The sequence below is a fragment of the Oncorhynchus kisutch genome, linkage group LG7 (genome assembly GCF_002021735.2).
Source record: "Oncorhynchus kisutch isolate 150728-3 linkage group LG7, Okis_V2, whole genome shotgun sequence".
NCBI classification, from domain to species: domain Eukaryota; kingdom Metazoa; phylum Chordata; class Actinopteri; order Salmoniformes; family Salmonidae; genus Oncorhynchus; species Oncorhynchus kisutch.
Window position 1 is genome coordinate 1448252 of NC_034180.2, and position 19116 is coordinate 1467367.

General features: G+C 44.5%; 3 protein-coding genes across 19 annotated transcripts in view; all 3 read right to left on the bottom strand.

Moving 5' to 3' along the window:
* The window catches only part of LOC109881902 (type II inositol 3,4-bisphosphate 4-phosphatase-like), a 340632-nt gene extending 328321 nt beyond the window's left edge, over nucleotides 1–12311 (bottom strand). The window contains exon 1 of the mRNA XM_031828224.1: nucleotides 12132–12311. The gene's annotated coding sequence lies outside the window, so the exon portion shown is untranslated. The remainder of the gene's footprint in view (nucleotides 1–12131) is intronic.
* A 410-nt stretch (nucleotides 12312–12721) lies between these two features.
* The window catches only part of LOC116374658 (GRB2-associated-binding protein 1), a 68317-nt gene continuing 61922 nt past the window's right edge, over nucleotides 12722–19116 (bottom strand). For 15 of the 17 annotated variants that reach the window (XM_031828338.1, XM_031828332.1, XM_031828330.1 and 12 more), the window contains 2 exons: nucleotides 14905–15033; nucleotides 12722–14826 (listed from right to left, as the gene is read on the bottom strand). In XM_031828338.1, coding sequence (XP_031684198.1) covers nucleotides 14668–14826; nucleotides 14905–15033 — 288 coding nt within the window. In that variant the 3' untranslated portion in view covers nucleotides 12722–14667. Of the gene's footprint in view, nucleotides 14827–14904; nucleotides 15034–15397; nucleotides 15474–19116 lie in introns of all 17 variants that reach the window. The other 2 variants (XM_031828334.1, XM_031828333.1) reach the window with 2 other exon arrangements.
* On the bottom strand, nucleotides 15424–18224 carry LOC116374659 (signaling mucin HKR1-like). The gene is made up of 2 exons (XM_031828346.1): nucleotides 17762–18224; nucleotides 15424–17719 (listed from the first exon to the last, which is right to left on the bottom strand). The coding sequence occupies exons 1-2, from the start codon at nucleotides 18004–18006 to the stop codon at nucleotides 15955–15957; spliced, it is 2010 nt and encodes a 669-aa protein (XP_031684206.1). The 5' UTR covers nucleotides 18007–18224; the 3' UTR covers nucleotides 15424–15954.

Sequence of the window (19116 nt, forward strand, 5' to 3'; positions counted from 1 at the left end):
CAGACATGTGTCCACACACACACAGACAGACATGTGTCCACACACACACAGACAGACATGTGTCCACACACACACAGACAGACATGTGTCCACACACACACAGACAGACATGTGTCCACACACACACAGACAGACATGTGTCCACACACACACAGACAGACATGTGTCCACACACACACAGACAGACATGTGTCCACACACACACAGACAGACATGTGTCCACACACACACAGACAGACATGTGTCCACACACACACAGACAGACATGTGTCCACACACACACAGACAGACATGTGTCCACACACACACAGACAGACATGTGTCCACACACACACAGACAGACATGTGTCCACACACACACAGACAGACATGTGTCCACACACACACAGACAGACATGTGTCCACACACACACAGACAGACATGTGTCCACACAAAGACATGTGTCCACACACACACAGACATGTGTCCACACACAGACAGACATGTGTCCACACACAGACAGACATGTGTCCACACACACAACCGTGTTGCATTAGAATGTTTTGATTATCATTTTTGATTTATCGAATATTAAAACATACAATCTACCTGCAGTGAAGCCAATCAACATTTACATTACATTCAGTCTTCTAACAGACTCCCATCCAGAGCCACACACAGGAGCAACCAGGGTCAACGCCCTGCTCAAGGGCACCTCGACAGAACTCCCACTAAGTCAAAACGGGGACCCGAACCAGTGTCCTATCGGTCACCGGCCCAAGCTCCCAACCACCAGGCCACCAACCAGTCAAGATCCCCCCCCCCTCCCCCACCCCGAAAAACAAACCTCTCCTTTACACCCCCCCCCCCCCCCACCCAAGCCACAGTCCCACAATGCACCAACAAAAAGAACAAAAGAAAAATAGAAATTAAAAAAGAAATCAACAATGCAAAAAATAAAAAAGGACAACGAAAGCAAAAGAGCAAGACCAGCTCAATACGCTTGAGTACTATTTCCATGTGTGTATGTCCGTGTGTGCGTTTGAATGCGAGTGTGTGTATATGCATGTGTAGACGCGTACAAGCACCTGCGCGGCATCGGCATCAGCCTCAGGCAAACAGGCATTGGATGTAACAACGTTGCCCCTCTCTGTTGCATTAGGAGTTACTCTTGCTTGTCATGTCCTGGCAGTCTAGGAGTGAAGACTGTGTGAAGTGGATGGCAGCGGTTCAAAAGTGTGTGGAGAATGACTGAGCATGTTTCTCTCCCTCTATCTGCCGCCCTGATTAGATTAAACCATTCCTCAATTGATTGTAACGAGACTGTCAAAAGAAAATATCTTCCATAACTGTCTACCAGTTGAAATACGTGTAGAACGTGTTCGTGAGATAAAGCAGAAAATCAAATCAGCAGATGTCACAAAGTTATCTGGTTGTATTGTACAGTACTCTTAGTCCAAATAGATGATGCAATAATGATGTCAGTAGTTCCATCTTTAACCGAAGGACAACGCTGCTTTAAAATATCTCACTTATGTCTCTCTCGCTCTCTCGGAGACAAACAATTATTGCCTCCAGAATTTTTACAACAACAACTCCCAGCACTTCCAAGGCCGGCAAAAAGCCAAGTAAACATGCATCAAAGCTTGAAAAGTTAAATTTTAAGAACATGTCTGAGTAGTAGGCTTCTGGTTGCTGCAGCCAAGACTGGTGATTACATTGAGGATTAATAGGAGAGACAGGCAGAGCCTCGGAGAACACACCCACCCACACACACACACACACACACACACACACACAGAGAGAGCAACGAATAAGTGATGTCTTAATGTAATGACTGTGTAATGATGATTAGACTGAATTACCACCTTTTACAAAGTCCTTCACTCGTGGTTGGCCATTCTGGGTTGGCTGTCTTGTTCCTCATAACATAAGCCCCTCTGCCAACCCCACACTGCTGAACACAGAACCAGACAGACATCACATGTCTAGTTTGAGGGGGAGTGGGTGGGCTGTCTGGGTTGCCTGAGGGCAGGCTTCCTCATCTTACCGACTTCTTAATCTTTTGTTTTACCCTTATTTTACCAGGTAAGTTGACTGAGAACACATTCTCATTTACAGCAACGACCTGGGGAATAGTTACAGGGGAGAGGAGGGAGACTAATGAGCCAATTGTAAACTTGAGATGATTAGGTGACCGTGAAGGTATGAGGGCCAGATTGGGAATTTAGCCAGGACACCAGGGTTAGCACCCCTACTCTTACGATAAGTGCCATGGGATCTTTAGTGACCACAGAGAGTCAGGACATCCGTTTAACGCCCCACCCGAAAGACCGCACCCTACACAGGGCAATGTCCCCAATCACTGCCCTGGGGCTTTTGGATACATTTTTTTAGACCAGAGGAAACTGTGCCTCCTACTGACCCTCCAACACCACTTCCAGCAACATCTGTTCTCCCATCCAGGACCAACCCTGCTTAGCTTCAGAAGCAAGTCAGCAGTGGGATATAGGGTGGTATCCTGCTGGCATACCATTCGACTAACAGAGGTGGAAAGCGTGTGCGCACGCAGGCATACGTGTGTGTGTGTGTGTGTGTGTGAGAAAGTGAGAAGAAGAATGATCAAGAGATAAGACAGGGATAGCAGCAACGAGTCTCTTCACCCCAAGCACAACAAGGATCTATATTGAAAAGAAACTAACCACAGAGAAAAAGGTCCCTATACCGCTGATGGGATGTGGCGGCCCAATTATAGATGTCATCCATTTACATAAGGCTTCAAGAAGAGCAGAAAACTAATTCAATTATTAATTCATTCCGCTTCCGTTTGTTGGTAAATAACCAATGCGGTTGAGGAGAGGAGAGGTGCGAATGAATGGTACAGATTAAACGTAGAAAAACCTGGCCTGACAACAGTGACAGAATGAGAATGGGACAGGAAGGAAGTCACACACTGACAAAAATAAAATCGTTCCGCATCAACAGCGTTTTTAGAGAGCCCTCAATGGGGCTTTCACAGCTGATCAGCCTCTCGTTTCGGAACGAACGCGCCCCGCTCATAGTGAACTGCTGATCCACTTTAAAACTTTGACAAGCCCTATTACACAGACGGATGGGTATTTGCTGCGGCGCCCGAGCTGCGATCACCAGCCGCCTGTCTCCTACCGCTGCGCACCGGGCTGCGTTCACCAGCCGTCTGTCTCCTACGTTCACAGACACTCCAGGGCTGCTAAAAGCAGCTCCAGTCAACTCCTATCTGATGTGTCTGCTTTATCAACACAAGTTGCTGTGCTGGAAAGTGGCGCTCGCCCCCCCCGAGCACTAATAATCAATAATGCAGCTGGAGCTGTCATTCACTAGGACAATGCTGCACTGCTCAGACAAAATGGCTGCAACTGGGCCACAACATTCTCTCACTGGTGGAAGAAAGATGCACTGATATGGGACCTATCTTTCTGTTTATTCACATGAAGATGATTTGAATAAAGGGAGTGTAATAAAGATAATGTATTTGAAAATAACCTGCGCTCAGCAGTACTCAGCCAAGATGGCCACCTTCAGGGCAACATTCTCTCACTGGGGAAGATAAGTGCACTGATATGGGACTTATCTGTTCATTCACATGAAGATGATTTGAATAAAGGAGTTGGACATTTGGAAAAGGATCTGCACTTAGCTAAAATGGCCGTCACCGGGAGACAACATTTTCTCAGTAGGGAAGATAGATGAACAGAAATGGACTTGTAGACTTATCTAGCTATGTATTAACATAAACATTTGATTTAGGGCCCAGGGGTATTCCCTTGTAAATAGTTTGGTTCTTAGGATGGTAGAGTAGTTAAAGATTTAGACCCATCCCTCTGCATTAAAAGGAAAAATCCACTGCGTTCTGCATCATATGATGGATGTTGCATCATCATGATGGTGGCAAGTGACAATTTGCTTCTTGAAAGTCCAATATCTTGAAAACTTGATTGCTGACATGCAAAACACTTTGGCACTGTATCAACAGTGAACTAATGAAAAAATATATATCTATTATATATTTTTGAGTGGATTATTCCTTTAAGCTCAAAACTACAGACCCTCTCAGGTACAATGGACGTTCAGTGACAAGTACATTTTCCCTGACCCTGGAGTTGCTATTTCCTGGTAGGAGGCATGTGACAATACACTTGCTGACATTGTCTGAACGGTCTGAATGTCCAAAATGCTGTGCATGGCTTCTAGCTACAATACAGTGTATTCGGAATGTATTCAGACCCACTGGCTTTTCCCTTCCCTTTTCCATTCTGTTACATTACAGCCTTGTTCTAAAATGTATTAAATACTTTTTCTCCCTCATCAATCTACACACACACACACACACACACACACACACACACACACACACACACACACACAAAAACAGATTTTAGGAATGTTTACAAATGTATTAATGTATTAAAATTACAAATAATTGACATAAGTATTCAGACCTTTTGCTATGAGACTATACATAGACTTAGCTGACACAAGCAACTAAACTAACCCAGAAAGCTCTCTCTATATATACAGTGCCAGTCAAATGTTTGGACACACCTATTCATTCAAGGGTTTTTCTTTATTTTTGCTATTTTCAACATTGCAGAATAATAGAGAAGATATCAAAACTATGGAATCATTTAGTAACCAAAAAAGTGTTAAACAAATCAAATATATTATAGATTTTAGATTCGCAAAGTACCCACCCTTTGCCTTGAGGACAGCTTTGCACACTCTTGGCATTTTCTCAACCAGCTTCACCTGGAATGTTATTCCAACAGTCTTGAAGGAGTTCCCACATATAAGTACTTGTTGGATGCTTTTCCTCACTCTGCGGTCCAACTCATCCCAAACCATCTCAATTGGGTTGAGGTCAGGTGATTGTGGAGGCTAGGTCATCTGATGCAGCACTCCATCACTCTCCTTCTTGGTCAAATAGCCCTTACACAGCCTGGAGATGTGTTGGGTCATTGTCCTGTTGAAAAACAAATTATAGTCCCACGAAGCGCAAACCAGATGGGATGGCGTATCGCTACAGAATGCTATGGTAGCCAAGCTGTATAAGTGTGCCTTGAATTCTAAATAAATCACTGACAGTTTCACCAGCTAAGCACCCACACATCATTACACCCCTCCTCCATGTTTCAAGGTGGGAACCATACATGCGGAGATCATCCGTTCACCTACTCTGTGTCTCACAAAGACACAGCGGTTGGAATCAAAAATCTCAAATTTGGACTCATCAAACCAAAGCACAGATTTCCACCGGTCTAATGTCTATTGCTCCCAGCAAGTCTCTTCTTATTATTCGTGTCCTTTAGTAGTGGTTTCTTTGCAGCAATTCGACCATGAAGGCCTGATTCACGCAGACTCTTCTGAACAGTTAAAGTTGAGATGTGCCTGTTACTTGAACTCTGTGAAGCATTTATTTGGCCTGCAATTTCTGAGGCTGGTTACTCTAATGAACTTACCCTCCGCAGCACAGGTAACTCTGGGTCTTCCTTTCCTGTGGTGGTCCTCATGAGTGCCAGTTTCATCGTAGTGCTTGATGGTTTTTGAGACTGCACTTGAAGAAGCTCTAAAAGTTATTGAAATGTTCCGTATTGGCTGACATTCATGTCTTAAAATTAATGATGGACTGTCTCTTTGCTGATTTGAGCTGATCTTGCCATAATATGGACTTGGTATTTTATCAAATAGGGCTATATTCTGTATACCACCCCTACCTTGTCACAACACAACTGATTGGCTCAAATGCATTAAGAAGGAAAGAACTTCCACAAATTAACCTAAGGCCCACCTGTTAATTTAAATGCATTCCAGGTCAACCTCATGAATCAACCTCATGAAGCTGGTTGAGAGAATGCCAAGATTATGCAATGCTGTCATCAAGGCAAAGGGTGGCTACTGAAAATAAAATATATTTTGATTTGTTCCACACTTTGTTGGTTACTACATGATTCCATGTGTTGTTTCATAGTTTTCATGTCTTTACTATTATGCTACAATGTAGTACAAATAAAGAAAAACCATTGAATGAGTAGGTGTGTCCAAACTTTTGACAGGCACTGTATATATATATATATATATATATATATCCACTTCTGAGTACAGTCCTGCTGTAGGCTAGATGACTTACTGATTGTAGAGTAGATATGTGAATCAGTTTCTGAGAGGGACTGGATACTTTAGTGCGTGGTCTGGAAACAGAGAAGATATCCCGTCACACAGAGATCATGCAGCTGAGCAATTAGAGACAAATCCATCTGCACACATCACAGATCCCTCACTCTTCACCCGCAATTAACACTCCTCCTCACTGTAGACGAAGGAGAGTGAATGAGCACACGTGGCATGTCTATTTCTCTTCTCTGCAATCAATGGGATACTAACAGTTGATCTCATCTGCCAATATGTCACGCTCTTTGATGCCCATTTTTCACTGAATGTTGGTGAAATCAGTCAACAAATAATGTAGCGTTCATCCAGTTCAATTGAACATGAGTGAAGCTGTGCTCGGCTCATGTTTCTGTACTAATTCACTTCTTAACTAATTGGTGCAAACGTGTCTTCTCAACCAATCATTGATCACGTACAGAGAAGTTAGTCCTACTTTACATGAGGAAGTAATGCCATCATCATAACTGCTGAACGACAACTACTGGCATTCTAGAAGAGAAAGAAGCGGATAGTTTTGCAATGATAGAGTCGTTATATACTAATTACATTGCGCTTAAGACACAGCAGATAAACTTTTTCCTCAAACCAATTTCCTCAAACCAGATCAGTTCCAGCTCAATGACTTAGCATAACCTTGTTTAATGGGCCTAAAAACCAACGTATAATAACTGCAGTAAAAATTGCAGAGTGGATAATGACTCAAATCATTGTTCTCATAACTTGAGCTATGAATCCTCATTCAATCCCACACTTTAAATACTATTATTACTATTTAGAATATACTAATGTCTTTCCTTTCCAAAGCTCTAATTATATTCCAGTCCCACACAACACGGTCCTTGATCCTCCCTAAATCTCATTACAACCAGCCTATATGTGAGAGGGTGGAACAGAACAATCCGCATCCCCTGGGCCCTGTTCTTCAAAAGTTATCTATCCGGATTTCACTTATTGGAGAGGATTAAATGCATAGAAATAGAATGAATAGAATGGACTAACAAGAACTAACTTGTTTCCAGGAAGTTGAGGAAATGAGGCGATGATGTGAAGTGTAGTTGACAGGATAGACAGGCTAGGAGGGAGAGTTGTGCCTGAGGAGGGTTTTGGCTTGGTGAAGTGAGCCAGGAGGGGAGGTTGCCTACATAGTGCACTATTTCTGACAAGAGCCCTATTGAAAGAAGTAAGTAGGGGTAGTGTGCCATTTGGGAGACACATGAATGGATCGATTCTGTCTGACTGGAGGCCCACAACATTGATGACGCATCTGGAAGTGTTTGAGATTCACCCCGACACTGTTCGGGTCTTAATGGGATTCAAACATTTTAGATGCAGAGAGGGAGGCGGCTGGGTGGGAGTCTGGAGGGAGAGAGGGAGACGGCTGGGTGGGAGTCTGGAGGGAGGGAGGGAGGCGGCTGGGTGGGAGTCTGGTGGGAGAGAGGGAGGCGGCTGGGTGGGAGTCTGGAGGGAGAGAGGGAGACGGCTGGGTGGGAGTCTGGAGGGAGAGAGGGAGACGGCTGGGTGGGAGTCTGGAGGGAGAGAGGGAAGCAGACAGACAGGCAGAATGAAAGTGCGCTAGAGAGGTAGACAGACAGGCAGGCTGCCAGTGAGACACATGGACACGCACAAGGACATACAGGTGGCCACATAGACACTGATAAGCTAGACAGACATACTGACAGGATAATACACCTAATACAGATAGACACACTCCCCCAATCAGGCAAACAGCGGGGCAAACAGTCAGACGTAGAGAAGAGGCTGGCAGACAGACAGACAGACAGACAGACAGACAGGATAATGCACCCAATACAGATAGACACACTCCCCCAATCAGGCAAACAGCAGGCAAACAGTCAGACTTAGAGAAGAGGCTGGCAGACAGACAGACAGACCGGCAGACCCACAGCCAGAGACATGCTGGCAGGGTTGTGCAGCCCAAGCGAGTCTTGGGCTCAGTTATTGACAGCTCCCATCAGTCCAGGCAGAGGTCCAGCAGGACAGTCAGGCCCGGAGCTCACAGCTCACTCAGGAGCAGCTCTCACCCTCCCCCAGCCTCATCATTATTCTGTTGGCCCTGTTTGGAACCGAGGGACTGTTCCATTACTCACACACTGTCAAAGATACGGCAGAGAGAGCCTCACATCCCAATCTGCATGGAGAAGCATACATACATACATACACACACACACACACACACACACACACACACACACACACACACACACACACACACACACACACACACACACACACACACACACACACACACACACACACAGGAACACACTCCTTCCTCCTCAGTCTTTCTCTCTCCTTCTCCCAAAAATATGCACACAGTCTCTCTCCATCTCTCAAACAGTGTCAAAAACACACACTCCCTCTACTGCCCGCTCTTTCTCCCCAAAATGCACCCACACCCTGTCTCTATATCTTTCTCAACATGAACACATTGTCAAACACACACACACACACACTAGGGCCGGGACCATACCAGTATGGTGATACTCGTTAGTATGGGGGTAAGGGAACACAACACAAAGCGGGTTGAACTGGTTTAGAAATCAGCTCTAATGTTGGAAACAAGCATCATGTTGTCATCCAGAGTCGCATGTATTTATTTTCTAAACTGTAGTACAATATGTTACATACAGCAGGTTTTTAAAGGACCAAAGAGATTGGTCTGCTTCGTGTTTTCATTTTTGGCATGAAAAAAATATTGCGATACTGGTATCGTCACAGCCTTAGCACACACACACACACACACACACACACACACACACACACACACACACACACACACACACACACACACACAGTGGCTTCTCAACATCCCAGGCTAGTTTGATATCTAACATCTCTACATTAAAATGCTTGTCAGCAACCTAAAACAAAACACCTTTATCCTTCATCTCTATTGACTACAAAGTGTTTGAAGTCAGAATAACACTGATCAAGGAACGCTAAATGGGTTCTACATTCTCCAAAACAAATGTATGCCATTATTCTTATCATAACGAGGCATATCAGTACCTCGCACATTCAGCACCACAGAGAATGTGAGGTAAAAAAAAAAGGTCACAGACACCAGCTCGTATACTATAATCTATGGAAATGTGTATTATGTTTTAGTACAACAACAACAAAAAACACGGTCATGAGCATCGAGTAGCAGAGTGACAGTCAACAGGCTTAGTCACCTATTGGACGAAAGCAGGGAAATTAAAGGGGCCATCTGTGACTCAAACAACAAAGTGGACACCACGTCACTTTTCGTGGTAAACAGCTGAGACAAACATAACATTTGGGTATATGATGTTACAGCAATATGAATGCTTGCATACAGTAGCCCTGGTAGAGACAACCCAGGTAATGTAGCTAACCCAGGTAATGTAGCTAACCCAGTAGCAATTTCACAGCTTCCCACTCTGTCCCACTACACCACGTGTCAAACTCATTCCATGGAGGCCGAGTGTCTGTGGGTTTACGCTTCTCCCTTTGAACTTGATTGATTAATTAAGGTCAGTAATTAGTAAGGAGCCCCCCTCACCTGGTTGTCTAGGTCCTCATTGAAAGGAAAATCCTAAAAACCAGCAGACACTAGGCCCCCATGGAATGAGTTTGACACCCATGCACTACAGTCAATCACAACTAATTTACTTCAATTAGGGTCTTTACTCAGCAATCAGAGTCTTAATGCAGTACAGCAAAACACAGACATCTGTGACTGTAGCCAAGGAGTAAATCTATCGTCAGATGTGGAGTAGTAGTGATTTATAGGATTAAAGATGGCCGCCCAACAGTAGCTAGCCTAGCGCCATTTGCTCTAGCACTTCTGTATTTGAGGAATAAATGGGAGACCGGTTTTAACGGCATAAATCTGTATGACGGGGGTTAGAGGAAGTACTCCGAGATTTATGTTGAGGTGTTGCCGAATGTCTTTGGGACTGGGAAAAGGGGAGAATTCTGCCGTGATATATCGACAGTGATATATTGTATTAGTGGACTATGTTGTGATATAGTATGTATGCCCTTTGCAAAGTTACTTTGATGTTATGTGTGGCTAAAAGTAAAAGTGTGAGATTTAAGAGGGTGTCTTGGTTTATTGTCCACCTACAGGACTTGGGTTGGAAAACAATGTGGATTCATTGAAGTGGTGTCAGTTGTTTCATCATAACCACTGGAGTAGAACCTATCAAATTCAACCTTTAGCTGATCCTGCAGCTTCCAATGTACACAGATGTTCAGTTTCCCTGTCTAGTCCTCCACTAAAAACACTTGCAGTTGAGATTCTACATTAAGGACACTTCTTAGTCAAGGTTTAATCTGTGTCTAGGATACAGGTCCTGAAGGTGTTTCTACCATTCCCATGTATATGAAGTCGAATAAAAAAAAATATATATATCTTCTGATATGTAGCCTTAACTTATCACATACATATCAGTACTCATCCTCCAAAATAACATAGTTGAACATTCAACTCGGGTGAGTGTTGTTGTCAAGAAAGAAACAATGTCCATCAATCTTTCTCAGAATGTACTGCAGCACCCTGTCGCGCACAACGTGATGCCCATTGTGGCCCGTCAACTTCTTCACTGGTTTATCAAGCAACCATGCCTCCTAGTGGTGTAATTGATCAACAGCAATGGCAAGACTGACATTGATAAATTACTAGTTTACGTGGTGGTTCGTATAAGTCCCTACCCATTGTTTTACAAGGTGGTTCCTCTTTCTAACCATTATTTTTCAACCAGAGGAACAGTGAGACAAAATAGAACAAAACAACTTTAGACATCCAAGAACAATGTCATGCTCATAATTTATGGAATACACCCAACTTAAAGATCCCGACAGTAGAAGTAAATAAATTGGGAACTATGGAAAACAGACATAAAAATAAGAATGTGTTGAAAATGAATCATAATAGAACCCGGAGTACTTCAGGCCACCTCCACCGGCCACATTTCCAGTGCTCCTCAACAAGTTCAATTTGAGACTAATTATGATTACGGTCCTCTGCTGATTTCCATTTAAAATGTGTCAAAAATGACATGAAAGACTCATTTATTATGAGTGCGCGCGTAAGAAGTCTCTACAAGCTACAGTGGCAAACAGTGACAAGAAAAGTGAAGTAGAGGCTTGAAGGCTGCGTTCACACAGTTTTTTTTTTACACTAATTGGTCTTTTGACCAATCACATCAGATCTTTTCACATCAGATTGAGCACAACTAAGTGTGTAGCATGCTAAGGTGACAATGCCTGCCATGGTTATTTGCCGGTTGCTCCGAATGTTCAAAATCAGTGTTAAAATGTTTTTAAAGCCTCGGAGGGTAAGATGATCCAACTTTCAAAACCCGTATTTTTTGGCAAGCCACAGCAATCAAATAGCTACCTAGGTAGCTGTTTAGCACATTCACTAATTCGTTTGTAAACAATTAACAAGCTAGCTAGTTAGCTACCACGTTTCAGTAAAACTGTTATCAAACCAGCTAGCAAGCAACAAGATATGCCACGTAAGTCTAAAAACCACTTGAGGGTAAATTTGACTGTTCAGACAAGTCGCAAGGGCTGGAATAAGACTTCTGATTTTCAAACCACGTATGGTGGTTTGAAATGTACCTTGAAATATCCGATTCCATGTCATTTAAGTTGTTCGAATCGGGTATGCTAAAAAAATTGGATCAGACGCATAAAGAAATGATAAAAAAATAAGAATGTGTTGAAGATTATTCACAGAAGAAACTGGAATACTTCAGGCCATCCTCCACCAGCCACATTTACAATGCTCCTCAAGTACATCACATCAGATGTTTTTCAGGGCTGATCTGTTTGGTCAAAAGACCAATTAGTGAGAAAAAAAATCTGAATTGGGCTGCCCCTCTTAACGCAGCCAATGTAGTACAAAAACCCTAAGTGCAATCAATTCTCTCATCTTTCTACAGACACTTACCCACTCAGTCCAAGCACACTTCCCATACATTGACAACTGTCCCCCTTTTCATCCAGATTACATGTTGCTCCAAATCTTCAAGGGAAATGACTGAAATGTGTGCGATTAGATTTTATGTAAATTACTGCATGTTGAAGATTTTTTACTCCCCTTGGTGGCTAAATGGAGAGCTATCAAATTTAAATGAGAGAATAGTGAACAGGTGAGGTAATCATTGATTGGGGAAGTGGTAGGCATTTGGACACTTCCTGAAACAGAATGGCACAATTTAGTACAGCACATCACTTTGTGCGCGCATTTCTCATTCCTCTATAGAAATGTCTGTGGTCCAGAGGAGGCTGGTGTGAGGAGCTACAGGAGGACGGGCTCATTGTAATGGCTGGAATGGAATAGACGGTCAAACACAAACCATGTTAGACTCCATTCCAGTCATTATAATGAGCATGACCTCCAGCTCCTCCCACCAGCCTCAGTGGGTGGGACTTCCTGGCCTTTGTTCTTTTCTCTTTCCTCTGTCATTGTTTTCCTCCCTATAGTACGCCAACATTTTTTTTAACATAGGTGACATACTGTAGGGTGTCGGTGACAAATAGACTCAAAAAAGGTTGTTTTATTTAGTTTACTTTCAAATGGAAATGTTTCTCTTTTGATTCATTAAAGAAAAAGCATCAACGTTTTGCAGTTGGTCTCGAGACAGACAACCCTGCAATGGGATGGTGAGAATTAAGTAGTATGGAAATGACAGTACAGGCACACTTTTTCAATTCAAATGATACATGCTGGAATAGTTGGTGCAAATATATACAGCAAAGAATAATTCTCCTGGTAAAACATGCTTAGGACTTTGAGAGAAATGGGCCTGTATTCATGAAGAATCTCAGCGTAAGAGTGCTGATCTAGAATCAGTTGGTTTTTCCTTTTACAATGACTAAGATTACATCGACAGTGGAGACCTGATCCTAAACCAGGGCCGGGTTCCCAAAACTATCTCAAGGCTAAGTTCATCATTAGAACCGTAGGATCCTATGGTTCTAACAATGAATTTAGCCTTAAGATGCTTTCGGGAAAGCGGCTTCTGCACTCCTACTCAGACAGTGAATAGGGTCCCTGGAAAGTTAATAAAGCCAATAGTCGTCATGAAAAAAAACCCACTACGATTCTGAAGCATTTTCTTTTTAGGTAAAACATCACAATTTCTCACTATTTACAAAGACATATCAAGTAAAGTAGATCGTAAGGCATACATACATCAGACCCCAGAACGGTGTGCGTGTAAATCCTTTTGAAATAAATTAAAACCTAAGAGAGAATGAAATCGACACGCCATCACAATAATAAAACTCCTGAAACAAAATTGACTGGCGCTCGTTGAGAAGGCATTTTCAACAGCACTTTGCTCTATAGCATCAAATCTGTCCGTTTATAGATTATTTGGACATCTATCGTTTAGATAACTCTAAATAAATTAGAAATGGAAATAGCTGTTATTAGTATTTGAATGAGTACCTGATTTCTCTCTCCTATAAACCTACGTTTGACACCTTTGCATAACTCACAGAAAGTGTCGGGGAAGCTTCCCGTTAAAAGCTGTCACAGTTGATTCTGTCATTTCATATCACATGTCCCGATACCATCTCGGAGAGCGTATAGAATTCCACCCTGCAGAATTACCACACACCGTATATAGTGTTGAATAAAGGACACTTTCTGTTTATATACATAACACTTTGTACAACTCTTTGTTTTGCAAATATCAAGCCGTTTCCTCTTCCACTAAAAACTAAACGAGGAAGAGAATCATTTCTCAGTCGATTAAATGACGTTTCAGTGAATCCAAACCTTTGATTGAGCACTTGGTCAGTTGCGTTTCAGAAAAAAGTTACTTGTTTTCTATTTTCTTGCATTCACAACAAGTTTTCACTAAGAAAACCTGGTTCTCTCTCTTACAATGTTTTGGATAATATTAGACCTGTACAAGAGAAAAATGGCCCAATTTCCTACCAGCAAAACTAGGCAACCTTGGCAGTAAAGTATTAAGTAGACACTAAGCATTCTGAAAGAGAGATGACTCATTCTCTCCCAAAACAGACTCCAGACAGTGTCCCACAGTGTTGTGATTTAATCATAAAGGAAATGTCTTTAAGTTTTCTCCTGGTCATTCTCCAACCAACTAGAGGAAAAATCTACCATAAGTGGCAGTAAGTGTTCCAGACTCCAAGTCTTTGTGGATGTGGTAATGTCTTTACAGAGTCCCCATATCAGGCAGGTGAGGACTGATACATCAATCAAACCTACTTGCATCCATACTGCATTCAGCTTATTCCTGGCACATACCCCCTGTCTGCCACAGAGGGGCGCTGTGCTGTCGCTGTTCTGTCCTCAGACTGACTGATGGCAGTGTAAACTAAAGACAGTTCAGCGGCCCTGGAGGTCCGCCGGCCCCTTCACTTCGGCACTAGGAGTCTGGAGGAGGTGAAGGCCGGGGCCCGAGCTTGGAGTAATGTCTGCGGCCCAGCAGCGTGGGGTGAGCTGGGGGTCACTTGGGCCCTTTGGTAGAGGTGTCTGTCTCTGTGGACTGGCGTCCATCGTTCCAGGCCTCCCGGGTGCTCTTGAGGGCCTGCGTCCGCTGCTGGTCCACCACCACGTAGTCCACCCGCTCATCTGACACCGCCAGACCAATCCCATTACTCTTCTTCTGGAAAGGAAGAAACACAGGTCACAGTGAGTGAGTGAGTGAGTGAGTGAGTGAGTGAGTGAGAGAGATCGGTCTCACCTTCCGTGGTGGGGTAGACTTGCCGGGGTCCAGGTCTAGGTCCAGGTACTCCACCTGCTTGTCTCCCTTGGGCTTCACCATTGGGCTGCTCCCCCCGTCCGCCGTCATGGGCGCACCCAGCTTCATGTTCTAAGCAACAAGGGAGATACCATGTTACAGTGGAGATAGGGGGATGATGACACTCACAGAGTGTTAAATGTTAGTGCTACACTCTAGGAGTGGGCAAGAGGAGTGGTAGTACAGCTACAAACGAGACAGTTCTAGGACAGTCTACTACTAAACACTACATTGAGTTATTACGCAAACCTCAAGTCACGTCAGCATGTACACTACCACTGCAGATGGTGTCTGAAATCTTAGTGGGGTTTTTGGGGGAAATTACACCACAACCCACACCATGCAGTGAGAGCATAGGCTCTATGGGCATCTCCGGTTAGGCTCCAAACTGGCAACCCAGGCAGCTTGTCTAACCACACTTGGCAACCCGTCTCACCTCCTCTACGGTGTCAAGGCCCTCCATCTCCCTCTTAACAGGGGTGATGGGGACAGTGCAGTAGAAGGACTCCTCTCTACAGAGACAGCAGGGAAAGGTCAGAGGTCAAACAACACAGGCTGTACTGAGAGGGGGAAGAGGAAGAGCGGGACTAGGAAAAAATATAAATGAGTGAAAAAAGCAACAGGATGTAAACATTAGGTAAAGGCGAAGAAACGATAAGGGAAAACATATCAATAAAAAGGTCATAAAGACCTGGAAAACAAACAATCAAGCAGACATACTACTATACAGGAAATTACCCCTTTTGTTGTTGGTGAAGTTAACCAGTCAATTTAGTATAGTTAAGAATTTCCTTTAGGAGAGAACGGAACAACGTTAAACAGTGATTGTGCTGTTCAATTTATTGACACCCACCGGGAAAATATTTATATATATATTTTTTTAATGTATTTAGGACATTTTTGCTGTATTCAGACAGATTAGAAACAGCGGGAAGACTAAACAGTGGTGAGACAAAGTGGGAAAGAAAGAGACCCGTGGTTGTGTTCACATGCCTACACCACCAGATCATGAAGTCTGAGCAAGGGAAAATCATTTTTATCTGACCAGTCAACAAAAAGGGTCCTTGAGAACTGATGGAAGAAAAACAAGTTAGAAGAATAGAAGGAGCAAAAAAGAAATGTCCACCGGATGGACTGAATACCTGCAGGGGGAAGGAGATGTCCACCAGATGGACTGAATACCTGCAGGGGGAAGGAGATGTCCACCAGATGGACTGAATACCTGCAGGGGGAAGGAGATGTCCACCAGATGGACTGAATACCTGCAGGGGGAAGGAGATGTCCACCAAATGGACTGAATACCTGCAGGGGGAAGGAGATGTCCACCAGATGGACTGAATACCTGCAGGGGGAAGGAGATGTCCACCGGATGGACTGAATACGTGCAGGGGGAAGGAGATGTCCACCAGATGGACTGAATACCTGCAGGGGGAAGGAGATGTCCACCAGATGGACTGAATACCTGCAGGGGGAAGGAGATGTCCACCAGATGGACTGAATACCTGCAGGGGGAAGGAGATGTCCACCAAATGGACTGAATACCTGCAGGGGGAAGGAGATGTCCACCAGATGGACTGAATACCTGCAGGGGGAAGGAGATGTCCACCAGATGGACTGAATACCTGCAGGGGGAAGGAGATGTCCACCAGATGGACTGAATACCTGCAGGGGGAAGGAGATGTCCACCAGATGGACTGAATACCTGCAGGGGGAAGGAGATGTCCACCAGATGGACTGAATACCTGCAGGGGGGGAAGGAGATGTCCACCAGATGGACTGAATACCTGCAGGGGGGGAAGGAGATGTCCACCAGATGGACTGAATACCTGCAGGGGGGGAAGGAGATGTCCACCAGATGGACTGAATACCTGCAGGGGGAAGGAGATGTCCACCGGATGGACTGAATACGTGCAGGGGGAAGGAGATGTCCACCAGATGGACTGAATACCTGCAGGGGGAAGGAGATGTCCACCAGATGGACTGAATACGTGCAGGGGGAAGGAGATGTCCACCAGATGGACTGAATACGTGCAGGGGGAAGGAGATGTCCACCAGATGGACTGAATACCTGCAGGGGGAAGGAGGTGTCCACCAGATGGACTGAATACCTGCAGGGGGAAGGAGATGTCCACCAGATGGACTGAATACCTGCAGGGGGGGAAGGAGATGTCCACCAGATGGACTGAATACCTGCAGGGGGAAGGATATGTCCACCAGATGGACTGAATACCTGCAGGGGGGGAAGGAGATGTCCACCAGATGGACTGAATACCTGCAGGGGGAAGGAGATGTCCACCAGATGGACTGAATACCTGCAGGGGGAAGGAGATGTCCACCAGATGGACTGAATACCTGCAGGGGGGGAAGGAGATGTCCACCAGATGGACTGAATACCTGCAGGGGGGGAAGGAGATGTCCACCAGATGGACTGAATACCTGCAGGGGGGGAAGGAGATGTCCACCAGATGGACTGAATACCTGCAGGGGGAAGGAGATGTCCACCGGATGGACTGAATACGTGCAGGGGGAAGGAGATGTCCACCAGATGGACTGAATACCTGCAGGGGGAAGGAGATGTCCACCAGATGGACTGAATACCTGCAGGGGGAAGGAGATGTCCACCAGATGGACTGAATACGTGCAGGGGGAAGGAGATGTCCACCAGATGGACTGAATACCTGCAGGGGGAAGGAGATGTCCACCGGATGGACTGAATACGTGCAGGGGGAAGGAGATGTCCACCAGATGGACTGAATACCTGCAGGGGGGGAAGGAGATGTCCACCAGATGGACTGAATACCTGCAGGGGGAAAAGAGTGAAAGCGCAAACGAAAAATACAAAAGAGCAGGATGACAAGTGATGAAGAGGGAAAGAAGAGGTGAAGAAAATAGAAGTGTTGAAGAGGAGTCCTTCTGTGGCAACCATCTCTTTCTCCATAAAATATGAGGTTTGGTAGGTCGAGGAGGATGATAACGGACTATGACTTTTACTTGGTATACTCTACTAACATGGAAAATTTGAAACAAGAAACGTGGACTCATCATTTCAATGTCATCACACTAACAAAAAACAGTAGTATGTTTTGAAGTGAAGTCAGACTACACTATATACACACAAAAGTATGTGGACACCCCAAAAGTATTGTGGCAATGTCCTCGATTGCCACACTCACTACTGAGTTCCAAACTGCCTCTGGAAGCAAGGTCAGCACAATAACTGTTCACCGGGAGCTTCATGAAATGGGTTTCCATGGCCGTGCAGCCACATGCACAATGCCAAACGTGGGCTGGAGTGGTGTAAAGCTTGCCGCCATTGGACTCTGGAGCAGTGGAAACGCATTCTCTGGAGTGATGAATCACGCTTCACCATCTGGCAGTCTGACGGACAAATCTGGGTTTGGCGGAAGCCAGGAGAACGCTACCTGCCCCAGTGCATAGTGCCAACTGTAAAGTTTGGTGGAGGAGGAATAATGGTCTGGGGCTGTTTGTCATGGTTCCCAGCTAGGCCCATTAGTTCCAGTGATGGGAAATCTTAATGCTAAAGCATACAATGAGCAACTTTGTGGCAACAGTTTGGGGAAGGCCCTTTCCTGTTTCAGCATGGCAATGCCCCCGTGCACAAAGCGAGGTCCATACAGAAATGGTTTGTCGAGATCTGTGTGGAAGACCTTGACTGGCCTGCACAGAGCCCTGACCTCAACCCCATTGAACACCTTTCGGATTAATTGGAATGCCGACTGCAAGCTAGGCATAATCGTCCAATATCAGTGCCTGACCTCACTAATGCTTGTGGCTGAATGGAAGCAAGTCCCCGCAGCAATGTTCCAACATCTAGTGGAAAGCCTTCCTAGAAGAGTGGAGGCTGTGACAGCAGCAAAAGGGGTCCAACTCCATATTAATGCCCATGATTTTGGAATGAGACGTTGGAAGAGCAGGTGTCCACATACCTTTGGTCATGTAGTGTATTTAAATTCTTCTGCATACTGATGTTCTATGGATATTCAGCCCACTAAGATAGATATGCCATCAGACAAATTACATTGCAAATGCTGCACTTTACCATGAATAAAAATAATTGAATTGTAATACATTCATTGGCTACTGACTTTATGTGGAACATTAGCTTATTAATGTGACAAGTTGTTTTTTTGGAAA